At 35.8% G+C, this 23,289-nt stretch overlaps 1 protein-coding gene and 1 long non-coding RNA gene across 17 annotated transcripts in view; both read left to right on the top strand.

Annotated features, from left to right (window-relative positions):
• LOC149030682 (uncharacterized) overlaps positions 1 to 13,893 on the top strand; it is a 65,828-nt gene extending 51,935 nt beyond the window's left edge. Inside the window, exon 2 of the long non-coding RNA XR_016178518.1 lies at positions 13,724 to 13,893. This is a non-coding gene — a long non-coding RNA (uncharacterized LOC149030682). The remainder of the gene's footprint in view (positions 1 to 13,723) is intronic.
• A 275-nt stretch (positions 13,894 to 14,168) lies between these two features.
• The window catches only part of Eph (Eph receptor tyrosine kinase), a 94,055-nt gene continuing 84,934 nt past the window's right edge, over positions 14,169 to 23,289 (top strand). For all 16 annotated transcript variants that reach the window (XM_089178357.1, XM_089178364.1, XM_089178367.1 and 13 more), the window contains exon 1: positions 14,169 to 14,367. In XM_089178357.1, the coding sequence (XP_089034483.1) occupies positions 14,259 to 14,367 (109 nt within the window). In that variant the 5' untranslated portion in view covers positions 14,169 to 14,258. The remainder of the gene's footprint in view (positions 14,368 to 23,289) is intronic.

The raw sequence follows: 23,289 nt of genomic DNA on the forward strand, positions 1-23,289 counted from the left end.
TCTAATTCGCTGGAATGGTCGTTTGCTGACTGAACTATTCTCTTGCTGTTTAAAGAAACTTTATATCACGTGTATTTTCCTTATCGGCATTAAGGATCACGCTTATACTAATTTGATGCATAACAAGGAGAGATAAGTGGACACTTTGAAACAAAGTAAGATAAAGTTATAAGGCATTGACGTAGATCAGTGGTTTTCGAACACATGGACTGCAACTTGAAGTGTCAATGCGACAAAAAAAAGAAGACATTTTTCTTCGAGAAAATTTTTCTTTTTTTGTTTGTTTACGTCACGCAGTCTGTTAAGTTACATTCAGTGGCTCGTGTTCGTATATGAATTAGACACCACTTATATAGAACTTCAAGTGTTAATTCTTTCCACTCCTAAAGTCAAATGTACTGCTCAAGTATTATTAGTTGACTACTGACGAATAAACAGATGTGCTTAGAATGTAAACAATTGAATAATATACAAATTTGAAATATGTTATTATATATTGTAAAAAATATAAATTTTGTTATTTGGAATGCAAAGGATAAAATACTACTAACAATAAGTAACTGTGACAAACAACGTAAATATGGAAATGTAGCGACCATGTCAACTGTGATACAATACTTACTTTGTAAATTTAGAGAGTGTCAAAGATAAGGATTGAACCAATCGGAAATTTTCTTTTACCTCTGGTGTTGTCCCGAGGGCAAACTCCCGTGTTCTGAACAGTAATATCTATAGATATATACATAAATATACTGTGACGTGTGTATATACTAAAAAACGATCTACTCGTTAGTGGTTGCTCTTCGATCGCGAGTTTGTCGTCGTCGTCATCGTCGTCGTCGTAGTCGTCGTTGTTGAGCTTTTATTCAAGTAGGAGACTTCGAGCCGGCGGCAGGAGAAATGCTCGTTCGAGTGCAGACTAAGCCCGGCACTTTGTATTTACGAGGTTCTTCGCCTCGCGTTCTACGATGTAGTAGAACGCGAACTCACACGTTCCCGCTATGCATCCATATACGTAAGTATGTATGCGTATAACTGCACGAATCGTAACAAGCTTACCGTTCTCTTTCTTTTTTTCTTTCTCTCTGACCCGTCAAAAAGCTTCTTTTTTTTTCTTTTTTTTCTTTCGATTTTTTTATCTCGGTTTAATAAGAACAATAAGGTTTCGTCATCGCGTATACCACCCATCCATACCCGATAAGTGTATATATTTAGTTAGACATGTGTGCATATTTTTAGTTTCAACTCGGATGAGTCGATTTTTAAAAAATGAAAACAACAACGAAAAGAAAATTTCTTTCGTTTAATTCCACAAATTTGTTTTATTCTAATCGGTATTTATTATAATTTTTAATTACGCCTTACTAAGAGTGGAAAAGAAAAAGGTTAGTTGAGAGTAGCACCAATTACAACTAACGCCGAGAACGTCGACAAAATTCTATTATTTCCTTTTTCTATTCTTTTTCTCTCTCTCTCTTTCTATTTCTCTCTCTTTCCTTTTCTCTTTCTCTTTCTCTGTTGCTTTTAAACTTCTTTCTTGTAGTTTTTCGCCTACACGCTCTCTTTTCTCCGAGCGTATCGAGCGAAAGCAGCACGAAAGACGAGAAAATCGAAACAAAGAGTGGAAATAAGAATACTAGGAGAAAGAGAGTTGAGGGGGTGGGGTAGAGGAGAGGGACGAGGGAGAAACTCGCGATGAGAAGTAGAAGAAAGAGGGAAGGGAGACGTCAGGTAAGTGGATGGCAGGCATTCTAAATTCAAAGGACTGCTTTTAAATTCGTACTGCTATGGGTCCAGCGATTTTACACCGAGTCATGGAAGAAACTCAGAGGCAGAGAGAGAGAGAGAGAGAGCGGGTAGTAGGGAGGGTAGGGTAGGGTCTAGGCCTCGACTATTCGCGAAATAGTCCCTCGTAATTAATTCGCCTCGACTTGACTCGAGTAAAACGAAATTTTCGTCGTACCACCTACTCTACATTCAAACTTTCCCGCGGAAAAGTTAACTTGGCATGGTGTGGATGCTCGTTCGTTCGTTCATTCGTTCGTTTTTACAGCTAGTCTAGAGTAAACGAATGCGTTAAATCGACGGGAGGCTTTAATATTTATTCATTTATTTATTCAAAGCTCGTTACCGGAGATCGCGGTAGAGTCAAGTTTCGATAATACGATCACGCAGGTACATGAATATTTTAGTAATATTCGTTGCTAACCACCAACCACGTAAATACCTATGCACATATATACATGAATTTGTATACACATACTTATACTACACCTACGCGTTGGCCGTATGCGCATATATATGTATATGTGCGCATACTGCAGTAGATCCCGTTAACCCTTGCAAACACGCGAGTATCACCGGCAATATTCGCTTTACTTCGAAAGCGAATGCTTTCCACGATAAAACCATTGCGACGCACGTTCCAGGAATTAACTCGCGTTTTTTAACTAATTCTTTTCGTCGTGGAAATATGTTTAAAGAAGAGAAAAGGAACGTGACTCTTGGCAAATCACGCATGTATCTACGAAATACGAACTAATGCGATCGATTCATAATCATTATAATATCTTATATAGTTTTTTTTTTTAAATGTCTTACTACTTCAATTAAATAAAATTATCTGTAATTATATATTTCAAAATAAAAACTTGTAATATATCGCAATTTTTCTTTTCAAATTTATAACTATTATATTAATGTACCTAGCATGGAAACATTTTTTTCAGTCTAGCTAACTTTTATTTGAATAAAAGTAAATAAAATATTTTTGTGTTCGAGGCTCAACAAAAAAAAATGTTCAATCCTCCGACATGTATATAAAGCGAGAAGTAAAAGTGAATACCCATACGATATTTTCCTAAAAATACTTTTTTTTTGTGGTTCGATGTTTGCATATAGGATGAAGAAACCAACTACACAGCATTAAAAACTATGTTTCAGTTTTGTAAAAAAAAAAATTTTCTTCCATCGTGATATTATCATTATTATTGAAGTATATTTAAAAAAGACATTTTTTTTTGTATTTTCGAAAATAATATAAATTTTTACAGATTTAAAATATATATATATATATATCAACAGACGATGATAGGTATGCGTATTTTTGTGCAACGTAACTTGCATAGTTGTAAGCGTAACGACGGAATGGTACGCGCGTTGAATCATTTATCAAACCACCCTCGGATCGATTTCCGGCGGCGGTGGTCTCTGTTTGTATGTGTATTGGGTCGTCGCACGTTTTAGATAAAGTGACGGTGTGGCATCGCTATGCAGGAACGCGTCATCGTCGTTTCTCCAAGCGAACGGGATCAAGGATTGATTTAATCGGGAAACAAAAGAGAGAGATAGATAGATATTTAACGAATGAGAGAGATATGATGAAAAGAGAGAGAAGACCATAGAGATACTACACATAGACCAAACAAACCAACATAAAACCTGTCGGCGAAATAAAAAGAGATAGAACATGGGAGGTTGATGTTGTCTCTCTCTAACTTGCAAGTTTTTGTTTTTTTTTGCGTTATATATATATATGTGATATATATATATGTGTACCGCATGAGTTAGAGAGAGACAACATCAACCTTTCATTTTTTGCTGCTATATTCATGCAGAGACATTTCCACTTACACAATCGCCTATGGTTTGTTCCCTCTATCTGTAATATCTCTATGGAGAAGACTCGAACCATGTTTTTATTTACAAAGTCAAGTATTGAATACATATCGTTTTACATGTTACAAATTACCAAATGTTAGATTAATACATAATTGAATTATTTTCTTTCCTTATAACTGATGCACTTTTCTAAACCTATCGAATTTTCAATCATTTGAAATTTAGAATTGTATTTATTTATATTTGGCTGATCGTTATTTAGTATTTGAAAAGTATATATCTTCCCAGTTTAGTTCGAGATAAATAGGATGGAAATAATCTTTAGATTACAATTAATCTTACTATTTAAAGCGACCCTAGGGACACATATATTTGTTTCTGTTGAAATAATATAAAGATTTTCAATACTTCCACACAATCATTTATTCTTTAAAATAAGACGAAAAGAAATGTTAAAAAATTCCAACTCCTATAGAAAATTCACGTGTATCACGTAGGTATGTATTTTTGAAATATTCTTAGATTCTCGAAACAATATTTTTTGTATAGATCTCCAGAACATTTGTTGTCATATATGAAGGTTTATTCATCGATGCTTATCGATATGAAATATTGTTACATGAACCTAAGAGTATTCGGTAGAAAAGATACTTCGAATTCGTATGATTTTCATACATAAAGAAAATATTTTCCATTCTAATTATGTATTTTAAAATATATAATGTATATTAAAAATATTTTAAATTATAGAACTTAAATTCAAGAAAGTATGTGCTATTGAATACGCCCTATAATTAACCATAAAATAAATAGCTAATATTCAATGATTATTTTTTTATTTCAAATTGAAATTGAAAATTACTATAGAAAACATTTTAAAACACATAAAAAAAAACATTCTAGTGTATGTGCTACTGTTGAAATGTGTAATTCAACGAAATAACTAGATGTTTTACGGAAATCATATAAAAAGAATTGTATTATATCTATCATAAACCAAACATACAAAAATTGGATTAAGGATACATGATACTGTATAAGAAAATAGTAATAACATAAGAAGTACGAAGAGTAATTTAGAAAAAAAAATGGAAAGGGGGAATTTCTTCCTGAGCAAGCGACATTATTGCTTCCCACTGTACCATCCCTCAGTACTTGGCATTCGTCCGGTATTTCGTCTTTCTTTTTCATTTTATCTTTCTTCTCATTCTTGAGAAGACGTCGCCCGCTCGGATTCATCGGAAATAGAATTTGTCTCGCGTTCGTCTTTCCCGCGAGAAAAATAGCCTCACACGAGCCAACATGGCGCCACGCTAGGAAGCATATATCAATGGAGAAACGAAAAAATGTATAGAGAAATGACTAGGGTAGGGGTAGGGGAGACAAGAGAAAATGAGAGAAGGAAATAAAAAAAAAAGAAAATAGAAAGAGCAACAAAGAGAAGAAGACGATCATCGAAGATATAATAATTTCGTGGAAGCTCTTGCCCCTCCCATCCTTTTTTCTGTTCCCTCCCCTTCTTCACTGTGTTGTAGTCCCTCCATATTTTTTTTTCTCTCTCTTTCTGTACGTCTCCAGGGTGTGCGTCTTCTCTCCTTTGTTACGTTCACGAGTCTCCTCGGATCTGGAGTAAAACCTCCTTTTCCTCTCGTTCCTCCTTCTCCTCCTCCTCTTCTTGTTCTTCTTCTTCCTCTTCTTCTTATGTTAGAGTTCTTCCTCCTGTACTAACCAACCAACCAACCAACAGTCGTCTTCTTCTCTTCGCTTTTCGGCCGCACGCCGCCGATATAAATCCGTATATTCTGGAGGGTCTTAAATTCAAGCGGAAATAGAATTTGTCCCAGAGGCGGTCACGGGCGCCAATGTTTCGTCGAAAGTTACGAGAAAAAAAAAGTAGAAGTAGAAAGAAAAAATAAAAAAATAAAAAAAAATATAAACGACGTGGATCCTAAAAGAATTCGAGTTGCATAGTATCACATAGCACACATCAATGTTAATATCTTTTAAAATAAAAAATAATTTAAAATTCAAATAATTATTATGTGTATAAATTAATTAAATGTCTTTTAACATTAAATCTACCGATACTTCACGTATACCTGTTCATGCCATAAGCGGTCAAATGACTATTTAAAAAAAATTCATATCTAATTAATGTAGAACGAGATTTTAGCCAATCGGATAATGGCTGTGATATATTTTCTTTCATTTAGAAAAGAATAATCTACATATTATACATTTTCACAGCAATTTTTTTTTTACATGTTACAATACGCAAATCATTTGATCGCATTTTGCCTCTTGCTTATTAATAGTTATTGTTTTGACTAATTATTGTAAAATTGTTTCATAACTGTTAATGTTGGTATTTAAACGCAGCAAGCAATTATTTACATTCAAATCAGAGTTATAAATTATTTAATATCAAGGCATCGAACTAATTGTTACACCTAATAATTACGTAATCGATTCCGTCTCTCTTTTTTTCTTTCTCTCTCTCCCTTTCTCTATAAATTTTATTATTATCGAATTTCAGACATTTAAATACGTATCTGAATAAAGCGATCTCTTTTTCTAGTTGAATAATTCCTATCAATGCAGGACGTTTATCGGATGACCTGCATTAAAAGCTGTATTTGTCGCGAATTGATTGACCTCGTGAATTTATCAAAAACTAATAATCAACAGAAAGCACATATACAGTAAGAGTTACAGAGGAGTATTTGTATTCGCTCCCACTGTTAAATGTCAATTAATTGATATTTGCTTGTAATGCAAAGTTTCCAAATTCTTATTAAACACAGAAACCTATTTTAGGATTATTAAACTTTTAAATTAATATCAAGAAGAATCATTAATATCAATTAGAAGAATATTTTATTGTTAAAGAAATATAATTTTATTTATATAATCAAAAATTGGTCTCACAAAGGTATTTGTATCTACGTAAGATATAATAAAAATGGAATTATCATTTTTTAGCCATAAGTGAGTTAAGTATTCGTTTGATCGTCCCTTGCATCTTATAACTCTTTTAAAACAATTAAGTAACATACTTTTTAAGACCAATCTTTTTATTAATTATGTCAAATTTTACGTCTCTTATAATAAAATACTCATTAGTAATAAAATTGATATTAATTTAAAAGTTTAATAATCCTAATATATGTTTCTTTGCATAAGAATTTAGAAATATTGTATTACAAACAAACAAAATATTGATTTTTTTAACTTGACAATAGGGGTACTCTTACTCTTGGGACTCACTGTATATAGATTATATACAGTAGATTTCCGTGTAATGGGAGTTCGTATTTCCATAACACGTCAAAGATATTGCAACTACTGTTTTTATACAATGTAACTCGTACAACGCGTTGTATATTAAGACACGCGAATTTCCGGTATTTAAAATTGGATTTATATTAATTGAACATTACATTTTTATTTTTATAACCATCGATTTCTTTATTTCGTAATTGTTTCAAAACAAATCTTTCATAGAACGCAATTTCTTATAATACAAATTAATACAACGAGTAATATATTAGCCCCGTTATACGCGAGTTTACTGCGATAAGTTAAATGTTTGATTAATTAAAAAGAATATAAATCGTTAACTCGAACGCCATGAATTTCTAGCTTGACTTATGAAACGGAAGCGACAGCTTTAACGGCACGTGCTCTCTCTTTTCCTTAGGATCGTATCTTTTAAAGATGAAAAAGGAGGGGAGAAGAAAGCTTAGAATCTTCTATATAGGGAAGAAATTTAATTTTCTGGAAGGCAAAGAAAAACAAACCTTTTCCCTTCCATCGTCTTTACGATCCTGGATTGGAACGTTAAAATATTCGCGTTGTATTTCAGACGAGAAGAAGCAACGTGGCCGAAGATACTCGTGAAAATTGTATAGCCTGAAAAACAAAGTGAACGGATAGCTGAAGATAACGTAGGAAGTATGGTGGAAGAAAAGAGATAGATAGAGAAGACTGGCAGAGAGAAAGAGAGTGCTTTTATATCGATGAACCGACAAAACTTTATTTTTCCAATAAAATGTAGAACCATGCGCAACCGTCTCGATTGAAACGTTCAAATATTCTTAGCCCTTTTTCTGACCTTTCTTTTTACAGAAGGAAATAAAGAAAACTACCAACTTACAATGGGTTTCATAGCAAATCACGAATGATTTAAAAATTTCAAAGAATTTGCATTATGCACAAAGTTGAATCAATAATTAATGTTAAAGTATTTTCTTTTTGTAAAAAAAAAAAAAATATAATGGAAATGTGTTAACATTTGATGTTATTTTAACACGTTGATACCGCCAAGTTTTACGTTTTACCAAATACGTTGGATCAACGTGTTAATCAAAATTTCACATTTGTTAAAACGACGAAGTATAATATACTTTGTCCATACTTTACAATCTTGATAACTTTCTAGACCAATCAGGTTGTCGACGAGATAGGAGTTAGACGAAGGATTGAGTCTCATACGAGAATTATCTCTAACTTCTAATTCCATATAACTGTGACGGCGGGGTGGAACTAGAAACCTACCTCCCTTCCCCACGGCTTCCGTATTACGACTGTAATTTCCATTTTCAACGACGATCGATAACTCTTATACATCGTTACAGAGAAGCATTGAAGCATTTCGTATTTACCAGTTTTCCTCGATCATTTATTATTCCGAATCGAAAAAAACTAAAATATTACATATTCATTATCTCCTATAATTACGAATATGCAATTAATATGCCATTTTAAATCTTAAAATACGTAAGACACTGCTTCTACAGCTGTCATTTCTGTTCTAAAAATATCCGTCGCGTGAATGTATTTATACTTCAAATGTAGCACGAAGTGTTGAAAATTTTTTAAATTGGAAGGACGATATACAAAATTTGTAGTCATACGTAAATTTCACTTTATGAAATTTAATTCATGCATAGAAAGAATTTTTCATCTACTCTCGTAACTATTAATAATAGGAGAAGTAGATTGATTTGCAAATATATTCCTTTTTCTGGTAATGATGATGTATTTTTTCTTTTTTTTTCCTTTGCGATTCTCTCAAATTCACTCATTGCATATTAAAAGATGAATGCATTGAAATGAAAAAAGGGGTTCGTTTCCCTTTGAATTAGTCGAAGAAGCTGTGGGGATGGTAACAGTGATAGATACCTAAAGTATCATAAATTCTCGAAAAAAAATGAACCGTTAATATACAGAGGGTCTAAAGTTTTTTTGCACATACGTTGTGAGCTTAAAATACTCTCACAGATAAGACATAAATGTTTTATAAACATAAGTCATTTAATACTTTGTTAAAAGTTATAATATAAATTGTAAAATTATTTAAATGTATTGTTAAAAGTGTTGCCCACTTAAGCGAATACCAATTTGACAGTACTGTAGTATGCTCTTTCTAACATAGTAAATTTATTATGCATTTCTATTAATTTCTGCAACCTGCATCTCTAATTCAGTCGACCAGAACGTCAAGTATAGTTATCTCAGTTAGATAAACTTTTTGTTTTAGTCTTTCCCAATATTAAAAATTTATTAAGGTGATGATGATACAAGCGGCCAAACAATTGTTCAGAAAAGAATTCGTTGAATCACTCCAAGGTGAACAACACATTTAAAGAGTTTTACAATTTATATTATAACTTTTGAATAATGCTTTTACAAATGAGACTTATGTTTATAGAAAATTGTTGTCTTACTTTTGAGAATAAAATACGAATAATACAACACGAACAGTACGAAAAAAAACCTCAGACACTCTGTATAGCTGGTATTTGTCGTGGCTTTGAACTGAGCACGTATACTTGAAGTATACTCGAAGATTTCGTAGAAAGCGAACGAAGAGTAGGTACTCCATAGTCTCTCCTCTTTCTCGTGTCTCTTTATCGCACTCGATTTGAGGCGATAGATGAGAACGAGGATGAGAACGAGGATGAGGACGAGGTCGACGACAGGGCGAATAGAATATCGAGTCGACGATACGACATCAATAGGGAGAGAAAGGAAGTGGGAGGAAGAAGGAAGTAAAGAAAAAGAGAAAAAAAAGAAGGAGAAGCGAAGGCGTATCAGAGGCAACTTAAAATTTTCACGAGTCACTCGAGTCAGCTTCCAGTCTCCCGAAATCTTGCAATTTGGCGGGATCCATCGTACCTGCCATGGGTACTTGGAAAGAGGTCTGCTCCGGAAACGAGGAGGGTGGTCGACTAAGCGGGAGGATGAGGAGGAAGAGTAGTATAAGGCCTTTGCACGCTGAAGAAGGTGGCCAACCACCTTCTGAGTGGGCGACCCTCTGGCAGACGATCCTCTTCGTGTTTACGTCTACTTTCGAAGGAAAAAGCAAGATATATATATATACATATTGCGAGATGGAGAGAGATAAAAAAATGGAAAATCGTGTCTTATCAAAGGAACGGTTGGATGCTTAACATCCTATCTCTAGAGCAGCTCTTCCTTTCTCACTCGAAGAATCACCGACCGGTCCTCTTCTTCTCTTCATCTCTTCTTCTCTACCTCTTTCTTTTTCTTTTTGTCGAGACGTCGAGCTGTTTTCGGCAATTGCTACCGGGTCTTGTCAAAAAGTTGAAAGAGAACGGCCCCGTTGAAAAGAGGTACTACGGATTTCTAGCTTGTCTGAGAAGGAGGTAGAGGAGCAGAAGAAGAAAGCTTGAGGAGAAAAAGACAGGGTAAAGAGAGAGAGAGCAATGTAAGAGGTGGAGGAGGACATCTTAAATTTTTGACGAAGGCACTCGCGAGCAATGGCGAGCAAAGCCAGCGAGCAATAAGAAGAAGGCAACGCCGTCGTCCGTACCTACTAGCTAGCTAGCTAGCTAGCGCGTTTCACTCGAGTCTGCAATTTCGCGGATGCATCTTGGCTGACGCTCTGGCTAAAGCAGCTGCGAGAATTACGGGAGGTAGGAGGGAGGGATTGGGGGAGGGAGTGAGGGATGAGGTCTTCGCCCGCTTTAGAAGAACTTCTAAAGTGTGCCTGCCTTTCGCCTCCCCCTCTCCCCTATCCTCGGTCCACCTTGCCACTTCACTATATTTTGGCACTCTAGAATTTCGTTCTACCTATCTTTCTCTCTCATTCTTTCTCTGTTCGTCCCTTCGTTCGTCAGGCAGCGCCTCTATCTCTCCCCTTCTTCTTCTTCTTCTTCTTCTTCGCTTTCGGCGAAGAATGGCGAGACGCCGAGCAGACCCTGGGGCCCTCACTCTCTCTCTCTCTCTCTTTCTCTCTTCCTTTCCCTTTCTCTCGCTATCTCTATCTCTCTTTATCTCTCTTTATCTCTCTTTCATTCTCTGTCGCGCGAGAGAGACGGATAAACGCGAGGTATTGATCCTGGAACCCCTTGCTTCTCGTAACGCGCCACCCCAAGCACGGAATTCTCCTTCCACCACCGCAACGAACCCTAAACTTTCTTCTTCGTTTTTCCCCCCAGACGTCTACTCTTTCTTTATATTTCTTTCTCACTCTTTTCTCTATGTTTTCTCGTTTTCTCTATGTATAATCGAATTGAAGAACACGCGGTTCTTCCTCAAGAGCCACACGGCTTTAACCTTGCCCTCGAATTTGTATGCATGTACGTATCTATCACCCTACCGACGAGATTATTTTTCTTTTTGACGCTCGAACTTGTTCGGCTCGTGCGAGGAAGGCCAAAGGTTCTTTTCTTCCTTCCTTGTTTCCTTCCTTCCTTCCTGACTTCTTACTTCTTCGTTTGAACGAAAGAAAAGGAAAGATAAGTATGAAGAAAGAAATCTCGAGGTGCGTCCATCTGTCTCCTACCACGGCGTTTGGCACGCTTCGAAAGATACCCAAAGAAACAATGATCTCTGCAGAGTCATCGCTCTTAATAGAGCGCAGGTGCTGGCGAGTTGATCGATTGATCCTTTTACCTTTGCCGGCCGCGACTCGTTAGCGAATGTCGATGCGTTCCTCCTCCGTTTCTTCAAGTTTGAATTTTTGTTTCCTTTTTCTTTCTTTTTTTTTTTTGAAAAAAGAAAGGAAAGAAAAAAAGGGAAATATTCTGAGAGGAGTCCAGTTACCCGGAAATGGCACGGAAGAAATCTGAGAAAGACAGAGACAGAGAGAGAACGTTCTAATCCAGGTTTTTGACAAAAGAAGATACTTTCCGCACGATGAATTCATAATACAAGGATTTATTCTTTCGGGTTATCTACGAAAAGTGGTATTTTTTTCGATTTTATTATAAAGAAGTAAGAGGATAGGTATTACAGTTTGCTACTTCTCTAGCATTTCTTCCGCCTTTGCCTTGGCCAAGGACTGCAATGAAAGCGAACTACTCGATGGAGACGCGTAAAAGCGTCTCCGAAGTTCGTCCTCGACGTTGTTCGCTAAAGTTAACTCAATATTAGGTATGGTTGACTTGCTAGCAAGCTAGCTTGCTGCTTTGCTAGCTGTTCGGTTACTCGCTTGCTCGATCGCTACTATGTCGTCCTTAACCTTCACGATAAAACTTTTAAGAGAGAGCAGCTCAGTCATAAGACGAAAATACTTTCGTCGTATTCTGTAAAGTAATATCTTTTTATGATCTTTCCGTTTCCTTTTATTTTTTCTTCTTTTTCTTTTTCTTTTGTAGTCAAAGTCCTAAGAAAAGTTACTACCATTTCACACTTCCAAGTGTTATATAACTTTTAACAAACGGAAAATCGCCAATCTTCTGTCAAATGTCATAGTTCATAGGAAGTTCTAATAGAACTGTGGAATCCTCGTGTTATTAAATCGTACGTATCATTTCAAAGCGGCGTGCACCACTTTTCGCTAATCTTCCTATTTTTTTCTTTTTTTTTTTGTGCAACGATAACGCTCGCTCGAAGAACGCGTTACATAGATACGAATGATACGACGATAACAATGAAAAATGCTGACTTTCATGAAAAAGGGGAGAATAGTCGTTTCCTATCGCAAGGCAAGACCTTTAAGGCAAGTAGAACAGTAGTGCCCTTCTATTCGTAAACTTGTGTTTCTCTCTTTCTTTTTTCTTTTTCTCTCTCTATCTTCTTGCCTTTGTGCTTTAGAATAACGAGGAGAAAAGAAAAACGCACCCTTCCGCGTCAAGAGAGACATATTTCACTATTCTCTTGGGTAATTCCTGAATACTTTGTGTCTCTCTCGCCCGAAAAAAAACTCAGAAAGTCTGAATTTTGAAGAAGGGGATTTTTTTGGTAATAACCCAAAAGCAATAGCTTTTAGGTGGAGATCGTCCTCGAAGATAGCTTCCGAGTATTCAGGTCACGACATTTTTTATAGAAATTGTAATTGTCTTCCAGGCGTAACATGGTTTTCCTTTTTATGTTTATTATAAAGGGAGCCATTCTCCGTTGAATCAATTATTTTTATAATGGATGCACACATGTATATATATAAGTAAATAAGTATATATAATTTTATAAATTTAAATAGATATTATAAGTACATGGATAATAATTTACACAAATAATATCTTATAACGAAAGTTAATCTAATCTACAAAATATTAAAACACAAATCTTGATTTGTTCGACTGGCAATCAACTGATCTCGTACGTTGAGATAAAACTAAGATGTTCGATAAAGTACGCTCTTCAGCAGTTAAGTTTAAACGTCAACGAAAACTTCGAAATTGCTTTTTTGACGGACACTTTTTCGATACAAACCGACGCGTAGACGCAGTAATGGGGAAGACTTCTCTTTCAAAGGAATTTTGTAGCTTTTTCTCTTTCTCATTCTTTTTCCCTTGCTTACTGAACTCCAACTAGGTAGTAATGCTTGGTGAAAAATGTGAGGATGCAATCGAGTCGCGCGTAAATTTGCTTGGTATGATTGCGAGTGAAAAGGCTCGCCTGTCTTGGGGTGGTCGCGTGCGAAATCATTAAGAGAAAGAGTGTGAGTAAAAAGGGAGAAAAGAAGGTTACGAAAAATGAGAAGGGAGACATGGCTTTTCCCAACAGATAGCGAGTCGTAGTAGTAGTAGTAGTAATAGAAGAAACGTATATATAACCGTAAGACCGAGAGGGTGTACACTTCCTTTTTTCGAGATTTTAATTAACGTGGTTTTACTTTTATCTGTTTCAGGAGAGACGATATATATCGTTAGCTAGCGTCTGAACGTCTTTATCGGCTGATGTAACAAATACAAAAAAAAAAATATATCTAGTAGTCACGGTGATGATGTCTTGTTGAAAAAAAGAAAGAAAGAAAAGAAAATAGAACATTAAAAAAAAGAAGCAATCAAAAAAAAAAAAAGAAGGAGGTGTGATCGGTGAGGCAATAGATAGATGCACCAAAGGGAAAAGGGAAAAAACGGAGTTGGAGGTCCCCTGGCAGAGCAAAGGCAGCATCGTTTTCTTTGTCGTTGTCGTCGTCGAAGTGTTGGTTCCGGTAGTAGTTATCGGTAGTTCTGGTGCTGGTGCTGTTGGTGGTGGTGCCGAGTAAGAAGAAGGAAGGACGTCGTCGTCTTTGAAGGAACGACCTGGAGCGACGGGAGGAAGAGGAGGTGGAGGTGGTGGAGGTGGAGGAGGAGGAGACCACGTCCCTCCCTCCTGGAACCGGAGGAGGCATGAGGAGGAGAGAACGGAGGAGGCTCTGAGGCTCGCAGCTGAAGACAAGGATGGCTTCGTTCTTCACCGCGAGCACTCTCGCGGCCGTACTCCGCCCTTTGCTCGCGCTTCTGCTAGCGCTTCTGCTCGCCTGCCCGCGAGCTATACATGCGGAACAAGGTAAGTTTCTTCTTCTTCTTCCTATCTATCTTCCTTCCTTACTTACTTACTTTCTTCTTATCTCCTTTCATAGCCAGAAGTCCTATTTCATCGTTTTCAGTTGGTAAAACTCCCTTAAGCGATTGGGGATAGTTTACTCGTTTCGTCTGTGTCAATTAATATAATCGTCCAAAGTCTTTCGAAGATTGATAAAATAAAAGACGAAATTTAAAAGAATGATGAAGTAAGAGAGAGAAAGAGAAAGCGAATAAGATTCTTCATTCTCCTTCTCAAGGTAATTTCGTGGCGCCCACCCGGTATGATTTATTGCTCGGAGACGCTGAATAAGGAAGAAGTCGCTGAGAGAAAGAGACCGGAGTTCGGCCAAATTGCCAGGACGTTAATTGCGAACACGCCGTTACGCTTACTCTCTTAGGATATATCGTCTCAGATATCGCGTTCAACGTACTCAGCGGCAGCGGCAGCGGCAGCGTCGGCCATTCCGTTATTTCGCGCCACGCATCCGCCTAATCTACTAGCGCATTAAAGTCTCCTGAGTTCTTGCACTTCAAACCCCTTGTATTAGTGTGCGTAAGAGAAAGAGAAATTCGAAGGACGGTGTAATCCAATTTCGAGGCTCGTTCGCGACGAACCAACACGTTGGGACGTTTCGTCGTTGGAATCCTAATCGTGATCGAGGGAAAGAAAGAGAGAGAGAGAGAAAGAAAGAGAAAGAAAAAGATACTTTTCTTTCTGACGATAAACGTGCCGAGGAACGTCGCCTTTTCTCTGTCTTTCTTTCTTTCTATCTCTTTCTCTCTTCTCTTCGAAGTTACCTCCTTTAATAGCCCAGCTTGAGTAGAGCGTGCCTCTCATCTCGGTTCTAGTTCCCATTACGGGCTTCCGAGGCTCATCGAGGAGGACGATGAAGGAGAAGGAAGAAGAAGAAGAAAGGGAGACGACGATGCCTTCTCGGAGCGGAACGTTTTCCATATTTTAAGCGAAAAAAGGTGGCGCCTGAGGCTCGACTAGTAGGGTACCTCGAACCCTCCCTACTCTTTCCTTTTAGCACGGGAATAACGATAATTTCGTAATATACAGGCTCATCTTTCGAATTGGCCTCGGCTTGAGATCGTCGAGGTGTGCCGGTAAGTTAGTTGGTGGCGTTGGATTAAAAGAGAACGGATGGGTTCCTACACTTTTCGACGAGGTTTCGCTTCTCTTGAAAAGAATAAGAGTAGAAAGGGGGGGGGAAGGAGCAAAGAGAGGAGAGGAAACGAAAGGGAAGTAAGACGCCACGACGAAATTGGCCAGCAAACTCAGCAGAGCCTGTTTACTCTACGTGACGCGATTTGAGACGATTCCGTAGGACGAGAGTCCTCTTTGGGATTTCACTGATCCGTCCTCATCCTCATCTTCTTCTTTTTCTTCTTCTTCTTCTTCTTCTTCTTCTTCTTTCTTCTTCTTCTTCTTCTTCTTCTTCTTTTTCTTCTTCTTCTTCTTCTTTTTCTTCTTCTTCTTCTTCTTCTTCTTCTTCTTCTTCTTCGATACTCGAGTACTCGATGAAGGCAGCCTTCGACTTTCTCCCACCATCGCGAATCCTTTTCGCGCAAGAACCGTAAAGGAAAGAGGAAGGACGACGTTCGAGATAATCTTATCGTCTACTTCTGGCAGGGCTCGCGCGAACCGAGTCGAATGGTTAAAAAGGGTCTTCGAAACCATCCCGTCGTCGTGTCGTGTCGTTACGAATTCCTCGATCGAGGAAAACGCGCAACGTGCTTCTCCAAATAATGATACGCAGTGGCTCCCAACGTATTATCTTGGAATTATAATAAATTCTTACATTCTTTTTATGTGTATGTAATTTTCGATAGATAGATAAACTTTTCCGATTCATAACAAATAATAATTATACACGATCAAATAATTTAATGCAAATATTTCGAAGAATTTCTATTCAATATTATAGTAAAATAAAAATAAAAATGAAATGTTTCGAAGAAATAAATCTTCATGTTCTCGTTAATACGACACGAGTATCTTACAAAAATCCTCAAAGTACTTTAGTTCAAGCATCTAGTCGTCGAATGTCAATTACAAGCCGAAAATGAAATTCTTGGGGGACGTTAATTGGGAAGGTATCCTTTGGCTCTTTGAAATGCAGATACTACATTTCATTAAGTATTCGAAAGTGGTTCCTTCCATCGACAAGGTTCGGCGTCGCGTGCGAAGAGGTTAATGCAAACTCTCTTCGTTCTCAACATGCGACAAAGATGACGAGGAACGCATGAGGATGAACGAAGAAAATCTTTTTTTTATAAAAGTTTGCCACGTTGATTGATCTATCTTCAATAAGAAAATATCTTAACATAATATAAACCTAAACTTTTTCAACGAAACTAATTTGTCATATCGGATGAAAATTATCATTAAAAATATCATGAATTTCTAATAAGAGATAAGTATTTTGTGAATAAAAAAAAATATTAATTTGAAAATTATTAATAAAATTTGATAAGAAATGTCAACGTTAAATAACATTTGTTCATATAATGTCAAGTTTCATCAGTCTCCATTAGATTCCATTCACCGGCATCAAAGTTATAAACTTTGAAAGCTTTTGAAATTGTTTTAAAAAATTACTCGTTAGAAACCTTTGATACACCGCAGACGTATTATACTTAACGTCCCCTTTCGTTTGAGACCGCTATTGTCCAAACATCAAGTTGATAAGTTCGAAGGTCCTCTTGTAAGTGCATCCTCTCAGCAAAGCAGTAATAGTACGCTGCTGATTCTGATAGTATAGTTGTAACACATACACATACACACACATATACGCATCCGCAGACGGTCGTTCTCCTGTCAACTTCCTTCTTCGGTGTTGCTACTCCTTCGGGAGTTAGCTCGGATGTAACGCGTTTAATAGAACTTGCCGAGTATCCGTTCCCGGTGGAGCGTGTCTTTCACTCGCTACCAAGCTTCTCTCGTTAGCTATATCTAAAAGAAAAAGAGAAGAATAAGCATGACGTCTTTTCTCTCTCTTTCTTTCTTTTGCTTCTTTTTTTCTATCCGTCAACTTTATCCTCTTTTCGTTCACTCTCGCTAATGCTCTTCTTTTCGTATCTTGAACTCTTATCAACTAGTAACTTTTTCGTCTTTCTCAGGTTACTTTTTCTTCTTTTTCTTTTTTTTTTATCCTTTCACCCTTGTAACTTTAACCCTTCCTCTCGTTTGTTTCTTTTTCGTTAGTTTTCGATCAGATGTGCTCAGATAGTTGGAAATTTTTTTTTTGTCATCCTCTCTTCTTTTAATGACTTTTAACAGATAAGGGATAAAGAAATATTATATCTATAACGTCATTTATAAAAATTAACACGATTATCCGCCAAATAAATTGTATACTTAATTTTATCTTATCCCTCGAACATATGGAAATAATTATGTTCAGAGATAATGCTATTGAATATATAGTCTAGTGAGAATGAAAAATACTTGAACTTTAACAACATACTAACATATATCAATGTACAGGATAATTCTGAGAATTTGGACGGATTATTGTTTCCTTTTTCAAGTGAAAATAGAAAAAATAATGGAACAACAAATCATATGGCATAACACGTCGTAACTACACTCTCCAAGTGCAATTGCACTTTATTTTTTAACCTTATTCAATTTCTTTTTTATCTGCATATCAAATATCTCGTAAAGTATTGACATTTCTATGACTTCGGGATTTAAACATTTATACGCAGAATAATAAAAGAGATTAATAAAATAAAAAGAGAAAAGTAATTGAGTTTCATTCAAAAATAAAGCGCAATTGCGCCTGGTAGTTGTATCGGTGCATCCCCACGAAAAATAAGGTAATAGAAAGTTACGACATATTATGCGTTCGCAGTAGAGGTCATTTACTTTTAAAAAGAAAATAAAAAAACAAAAAAAAAGAATAAAAAAAGCTAAAGTTTGTCTGGAAGGTAAAAAAGAAGGTTGATATCGATCGGAGGGATAAGGTTCGTTTATTTTTCCCTCAAAAAGTGGATTACCGTGCGCGACTGATCACGTCGTCGCGGTGTAACTGTCTATATGTATTGGTATAGTATATGTATCTAGTCTATGTACTACTATATATATATATGTGTATCTTATATCGGAGACGATCGAAAGCCCTTAATGCGGCACCCCGAATTCGATTACTCCGGCGAGTTACAGGGTAAGAAACCCTCATGGAGGCATCACGGTTCGTTCGTTCACCGCGACCGTTGCCCACAGCAGCATACGTTTCTCCCCCTTTCTCCCCTTTTTCGCGATTCCTCTTCGCGAGAGGAGAACATGTTCTTTGTCGACGCGTAATGCACCATCGGGAAGACTTAACTCGATTTTCACGTACGTGATCTTTCTCTCTCATCTTCTTCTTCTTTCTCTTTCTCTTTCTCTTTCTCTTTCTCTTTCTCTTTCTCTTTCTCTTTCTCTTTCTCTTTCTCTTTCTCTTTCTCTTTCTCTTGCTCTTGCTCTTGCTCTTTCTCTTGCTTCTTCGAAGAATGGATCCGCTGAAAGGCAAACTCGATCTTGTACTCTCGTTCCGCACGGTGATTAACTTCCTATCGTGAAAGACCTTGAGTTCTTGAGAAACCAGAGGATTCGTTATCTTTTGCGTAGTCACGTTAAACTCGTTACACAGTCGTCCTCGTTGTTGACCCGAACTAATAAACAATGCTAGTATTTTCACCAGTTTTTTTTTTCTTTTTCGTGTGCTTAACAATTGTATTCAAAATGTTATCATATTGTTCTCGTGTGTAGGCACATTTCTCGAATGAAGTCATATTTTTGTTTATTCGTATTTAAATTAAATTTATTATACGAATTTTTTTTCTCGTTACTATAAAATATATTATATATAACGTTAAAATTATAATGAATACTTCGATATTTCGAGCTAGAGTTGATAATTACTATAAAGAATCTTATGATTTTATGATCTGATTACTTAGAAATGTTCTCCATAATGCTGACTTATATTATAGAACTGAAAGGATAAAGCTATTCGTCAATAATACGAAGGAAAACAAAATAAAAATTGGAATTTATAATAATGTATTTGTAAAAGACGAAATGAGACTTAAATGAAAATTTCAAACACAAAATACAATGTTTTTCGATCGGTTAGAAAACGTAAAGTAGAATTACATCAAAATGATATGTACAAGTATTCTGTTTACCCACTATATGTATACATAGAAAGAAGACCATTCAAAACGATGTAGAATTGAAGATCGTTTCTTAAGATATTAAACGAAAAATAAAGAATTATGAGAATTTATTGAAAAATAAGATTATAAATATAGGTTCAGTATATCAGTGAGATACTTAAAACATCGTGCTACTACTAGGTGGCATGCGCCAAGGATAAGGAAAGGAATTAAATTGAACATAGAGAGATATACACACACACACAGGTAAAAGAGAGAAATATAGTAACGTGACGACGATCGACTAGCGGGCTTTTCGCAAGGTCCTTTGGAGGGTCGAAGAAAAGCGTGTGGTCCGAATCATTCGAGGTGGCACGCAGGCAGGCAAGCAGTCAAGCTGAGCGGAGCAAGCAGGCAAGCAGTCAAGCAAGGAGGCAAGCAAGCAAGCAAGCAAGCAGTCCTCTCGAGCAAACTCGATTGCCTCCACGAAAAGGCAGAAAGACTCGTTCGAGCTCTCGTGCCTTCGAGCCTTGCTGCTTTTACTCTCCCTTCTTTCTCTCTTTTCTCTCTTCTCTCTTCTCTTCTCTATGGCACAGTAAGTAAGAGAAGCGGCAACGCCGCAGGAATGCCCGGCCAGCCCACCGCGTGCATACCTGTACAACCTACTACTCCGGTCCAGTCTCTCTCTCTCTTTCTCTATCTTTCTTTCTTTCTCTTTTTCTCGCTATCTCCTTCTCTTTCTTTCTTTCTCTTTCTCATCCTCCTGATCATTCTTATACTACTCTTCTTCTCTCTTCGTTCGCTCCTCGAACTCTTCTCAGCAGCAGGAGCATCGTCGTAGTACCGTCCTATCGAATCGACGACGAACTCCCGAGAGGACGAGAGACACTGTCTCTTCCTCTTTTCTTTCTTTCCTTCGTCTTTCTCTCTCTTTCTATTTTCTTTCTTTACGTAGCCATCTCACGAAGCAACGGAACGCTCTGCTGCTGCGACAAAACCAAAAAGCTCGACACCTTCTTCTTTCTCTTGCTCATTTTCCTCTTTCACTATCATCACCCTTAGTAGCGATCAAAGAAGTTGTTCTCTCTACCGACAACAGTGTATACTCCATTCGAACGGTACCACCTTCAATACACTTCATGAGTTTCCATTTTTGAAATTAAATTCCGTTTATTCGAAAATCAAACAGTCCTTGTATAGTATGAGTTGTATAGTAGGAGTTAGGAGTACACGTTATTGTACATTTTCAAATAATTTATTGAGATGTCTGCTTGTAATGGAATTGTTTGTTAATTCTTATAGAAATATATTTTAGGATTATTAAACTTATCGAGATTGAAATCAATTTTAGAGATGAAGTAAAAGTTTATATAACTAATAAGAAAATTGTGATATTACACTGAATCTGACATAATGTCACAAAAGTATTACAAAATTCAAAAGAAAACCATTTTAATACTATTTAAAAAAATAATAATTGTATTTATATTATTTCTTTCGTGGATACAAATACTCTTGTTAATTCCATTTTGTTATCTCTTATTTATGTAAAATTATATTTCTCTAAGAATAAAATGTTTATTTGTAATAAAATTGATATCAATTTGAAAGATTATTAACACGTTCATGAGGGGTACTTGAATTTGTATACCATGAATGTATCAACGATGATTCAGCCCAAATAAATTTCTGTGTATAGGAATTTTGAAAAAGTTTGCATTACATATAAATATCAATTATTTTAAATTTACATTAAAAACATGTACGAATACTCCTATGATTGACTCTATATACGTATTATGTATTTACTCGTATATGTATTAATACTTACATTATTACTTATTATAACTTTGTTACAATAGATGATAAATCCTGTTATTTGATCAATTTATTTGATATATTACTTTAAAACTAATAACTTAAAATTAAAGTAAAAAAAGATATTTTCTAAACAGTGTTATCCTGTGATATATAATTCTAACAGATGGCGTGTGAAAATATGATCGTGCGTAATAGAGTTGAATAAAATCGTGAGAAATAGTAAGGAATTTTTCGATTATCACCATACCTGGACAAAAACGTATAAGAAAGGAAAGTGGATAATGCGCTCTTGTGTGCGACGAATGTAGACTACACTCTCATTGATCGTTCTCTCTTTCTCTATGTCTCTTGATGCTAGTATAGAACGTAAAAGAGAACTGGAGAAGGACGTAGTGTTCTTCGAGTCCAATGAGAACAGGACAATCCAACGACCATCAAGAAACGAGAACCGGTGGTGATCCTTTAGTGTACATTCTTTCGAGTTGATTTTCTTACCGCTGCTAATCGCATTAGCTGGAACCCCTTCATTCACCCTATGACTGTTCTTTCTCGAGCACAGTTTTATATCGTATTCGTGAACATGTTTCTTCCTTCATTCATCTGAGTCAATGATGTCAACTAAAAGGAACTATATTAAACAAATTTTTATGATAATTGAACAATTCGAGGAAAAAGTATATCTTTTATATGATTTAACGTAATGATGAAATTTAGTAGAACTTAAATATTTTAGTTATTTTTTTTTTTTATTGAAATTTTTAATCTTCATTATCCATTAAATAAAACACTAATTGTAAACGATTAGTGCTAACCGATAAAAAGTATTATTAAAGTAGGATTACTCAATACGTTCGACGATTATATACGTTATTATCTGTGATGGAAGTAAGTAAATTTTACATTAGAGATATACATAAAACAGCTCGTTATTTTGTTTCTTTGATTTTCATACTGACGGCACTCCCATTCTTAGCGGTTCTTACATATACATGTAATATATATATATATTCATATAAGTAAGTAAGTATGTACCGTTCGAATACGTTCGTCGTTGCGTTCAAAGCGAAAGTAATCGTTCGTCCGCGAATCCTCGATGGAAAAAGGTGCCTGCACAAAGGACACGTCGTAAAAGAGAAAAGCCTTGAAATCGTAAAGTATAAATGCGTGTGTGTGTGTATGCGCGTAGTATATGTTCCTGTATTCGCGCAAGAACGAAGGTACTTACGTTATAACGGAGCACCGTCGTTGTATCGGGCAAAAACGATACTTTCACCAAAGGATCGACGTCGACAGGAAAGAACGAATCGATAGCTTTTCCGATCGTACTTCGATAACAAATTCCATTGACGCTATTTATCATTTAAATAGAATCGTAAACATTTGATTTATCTATCCTCAATTTATTATATATTTTATTTTTCATATTTATATCGAAATAAAGAGATATATTATATTTATCATCAATTTCAAATATCGAGAGGTTACTTTAAACATTAATTTTCTGCAATAGGATACTTTTAAATTAACTTACAATTAACAATACGAATTTGAATAAAGAAACAATAAAATATGTATCGATTTTACCTTTCTAATTAATTCACTCCTATTTATTGGGTCAGTATTTCTAAATATTTTTGATCAGTATTTTAAATAAATATTTAGTATTTTAAATAAAACAATAGTAAATAATATGCGATTAGTATTACACCGATTAATACAAAAACTGTCAATATTTTAAATAAATGATCAGTGTTTATATTAAATTTTAGTATGTATCGCGTATATCAGTATATAAACTGCACGTAACCCAATTATCGATAAATTGTTATTTATACTGAATAAAATATTCATACATATCGGCCATTTTTTTGTTAATATAGAAATTACTTGTTTCTAGATAAATATTGAGTTGTTATATATATTCGATTCGTTT

This window comes from Polistes dominula, unplaced genomic scaffold (assembly GCF_049000335.1).
Source record: "Polistes dominula isolate Pdom_NZ unplaced genomic scaffold, Pdom_raw_medaka contig_77, whole genome shotgun sequence".
In the NCBI taxonomy this organism is placed as follows: Eukaryota; Metazoa; Arthropoda; class Insecta; order Hymenoptera; family Vespidae; genus Polistes; species Polistes dominula.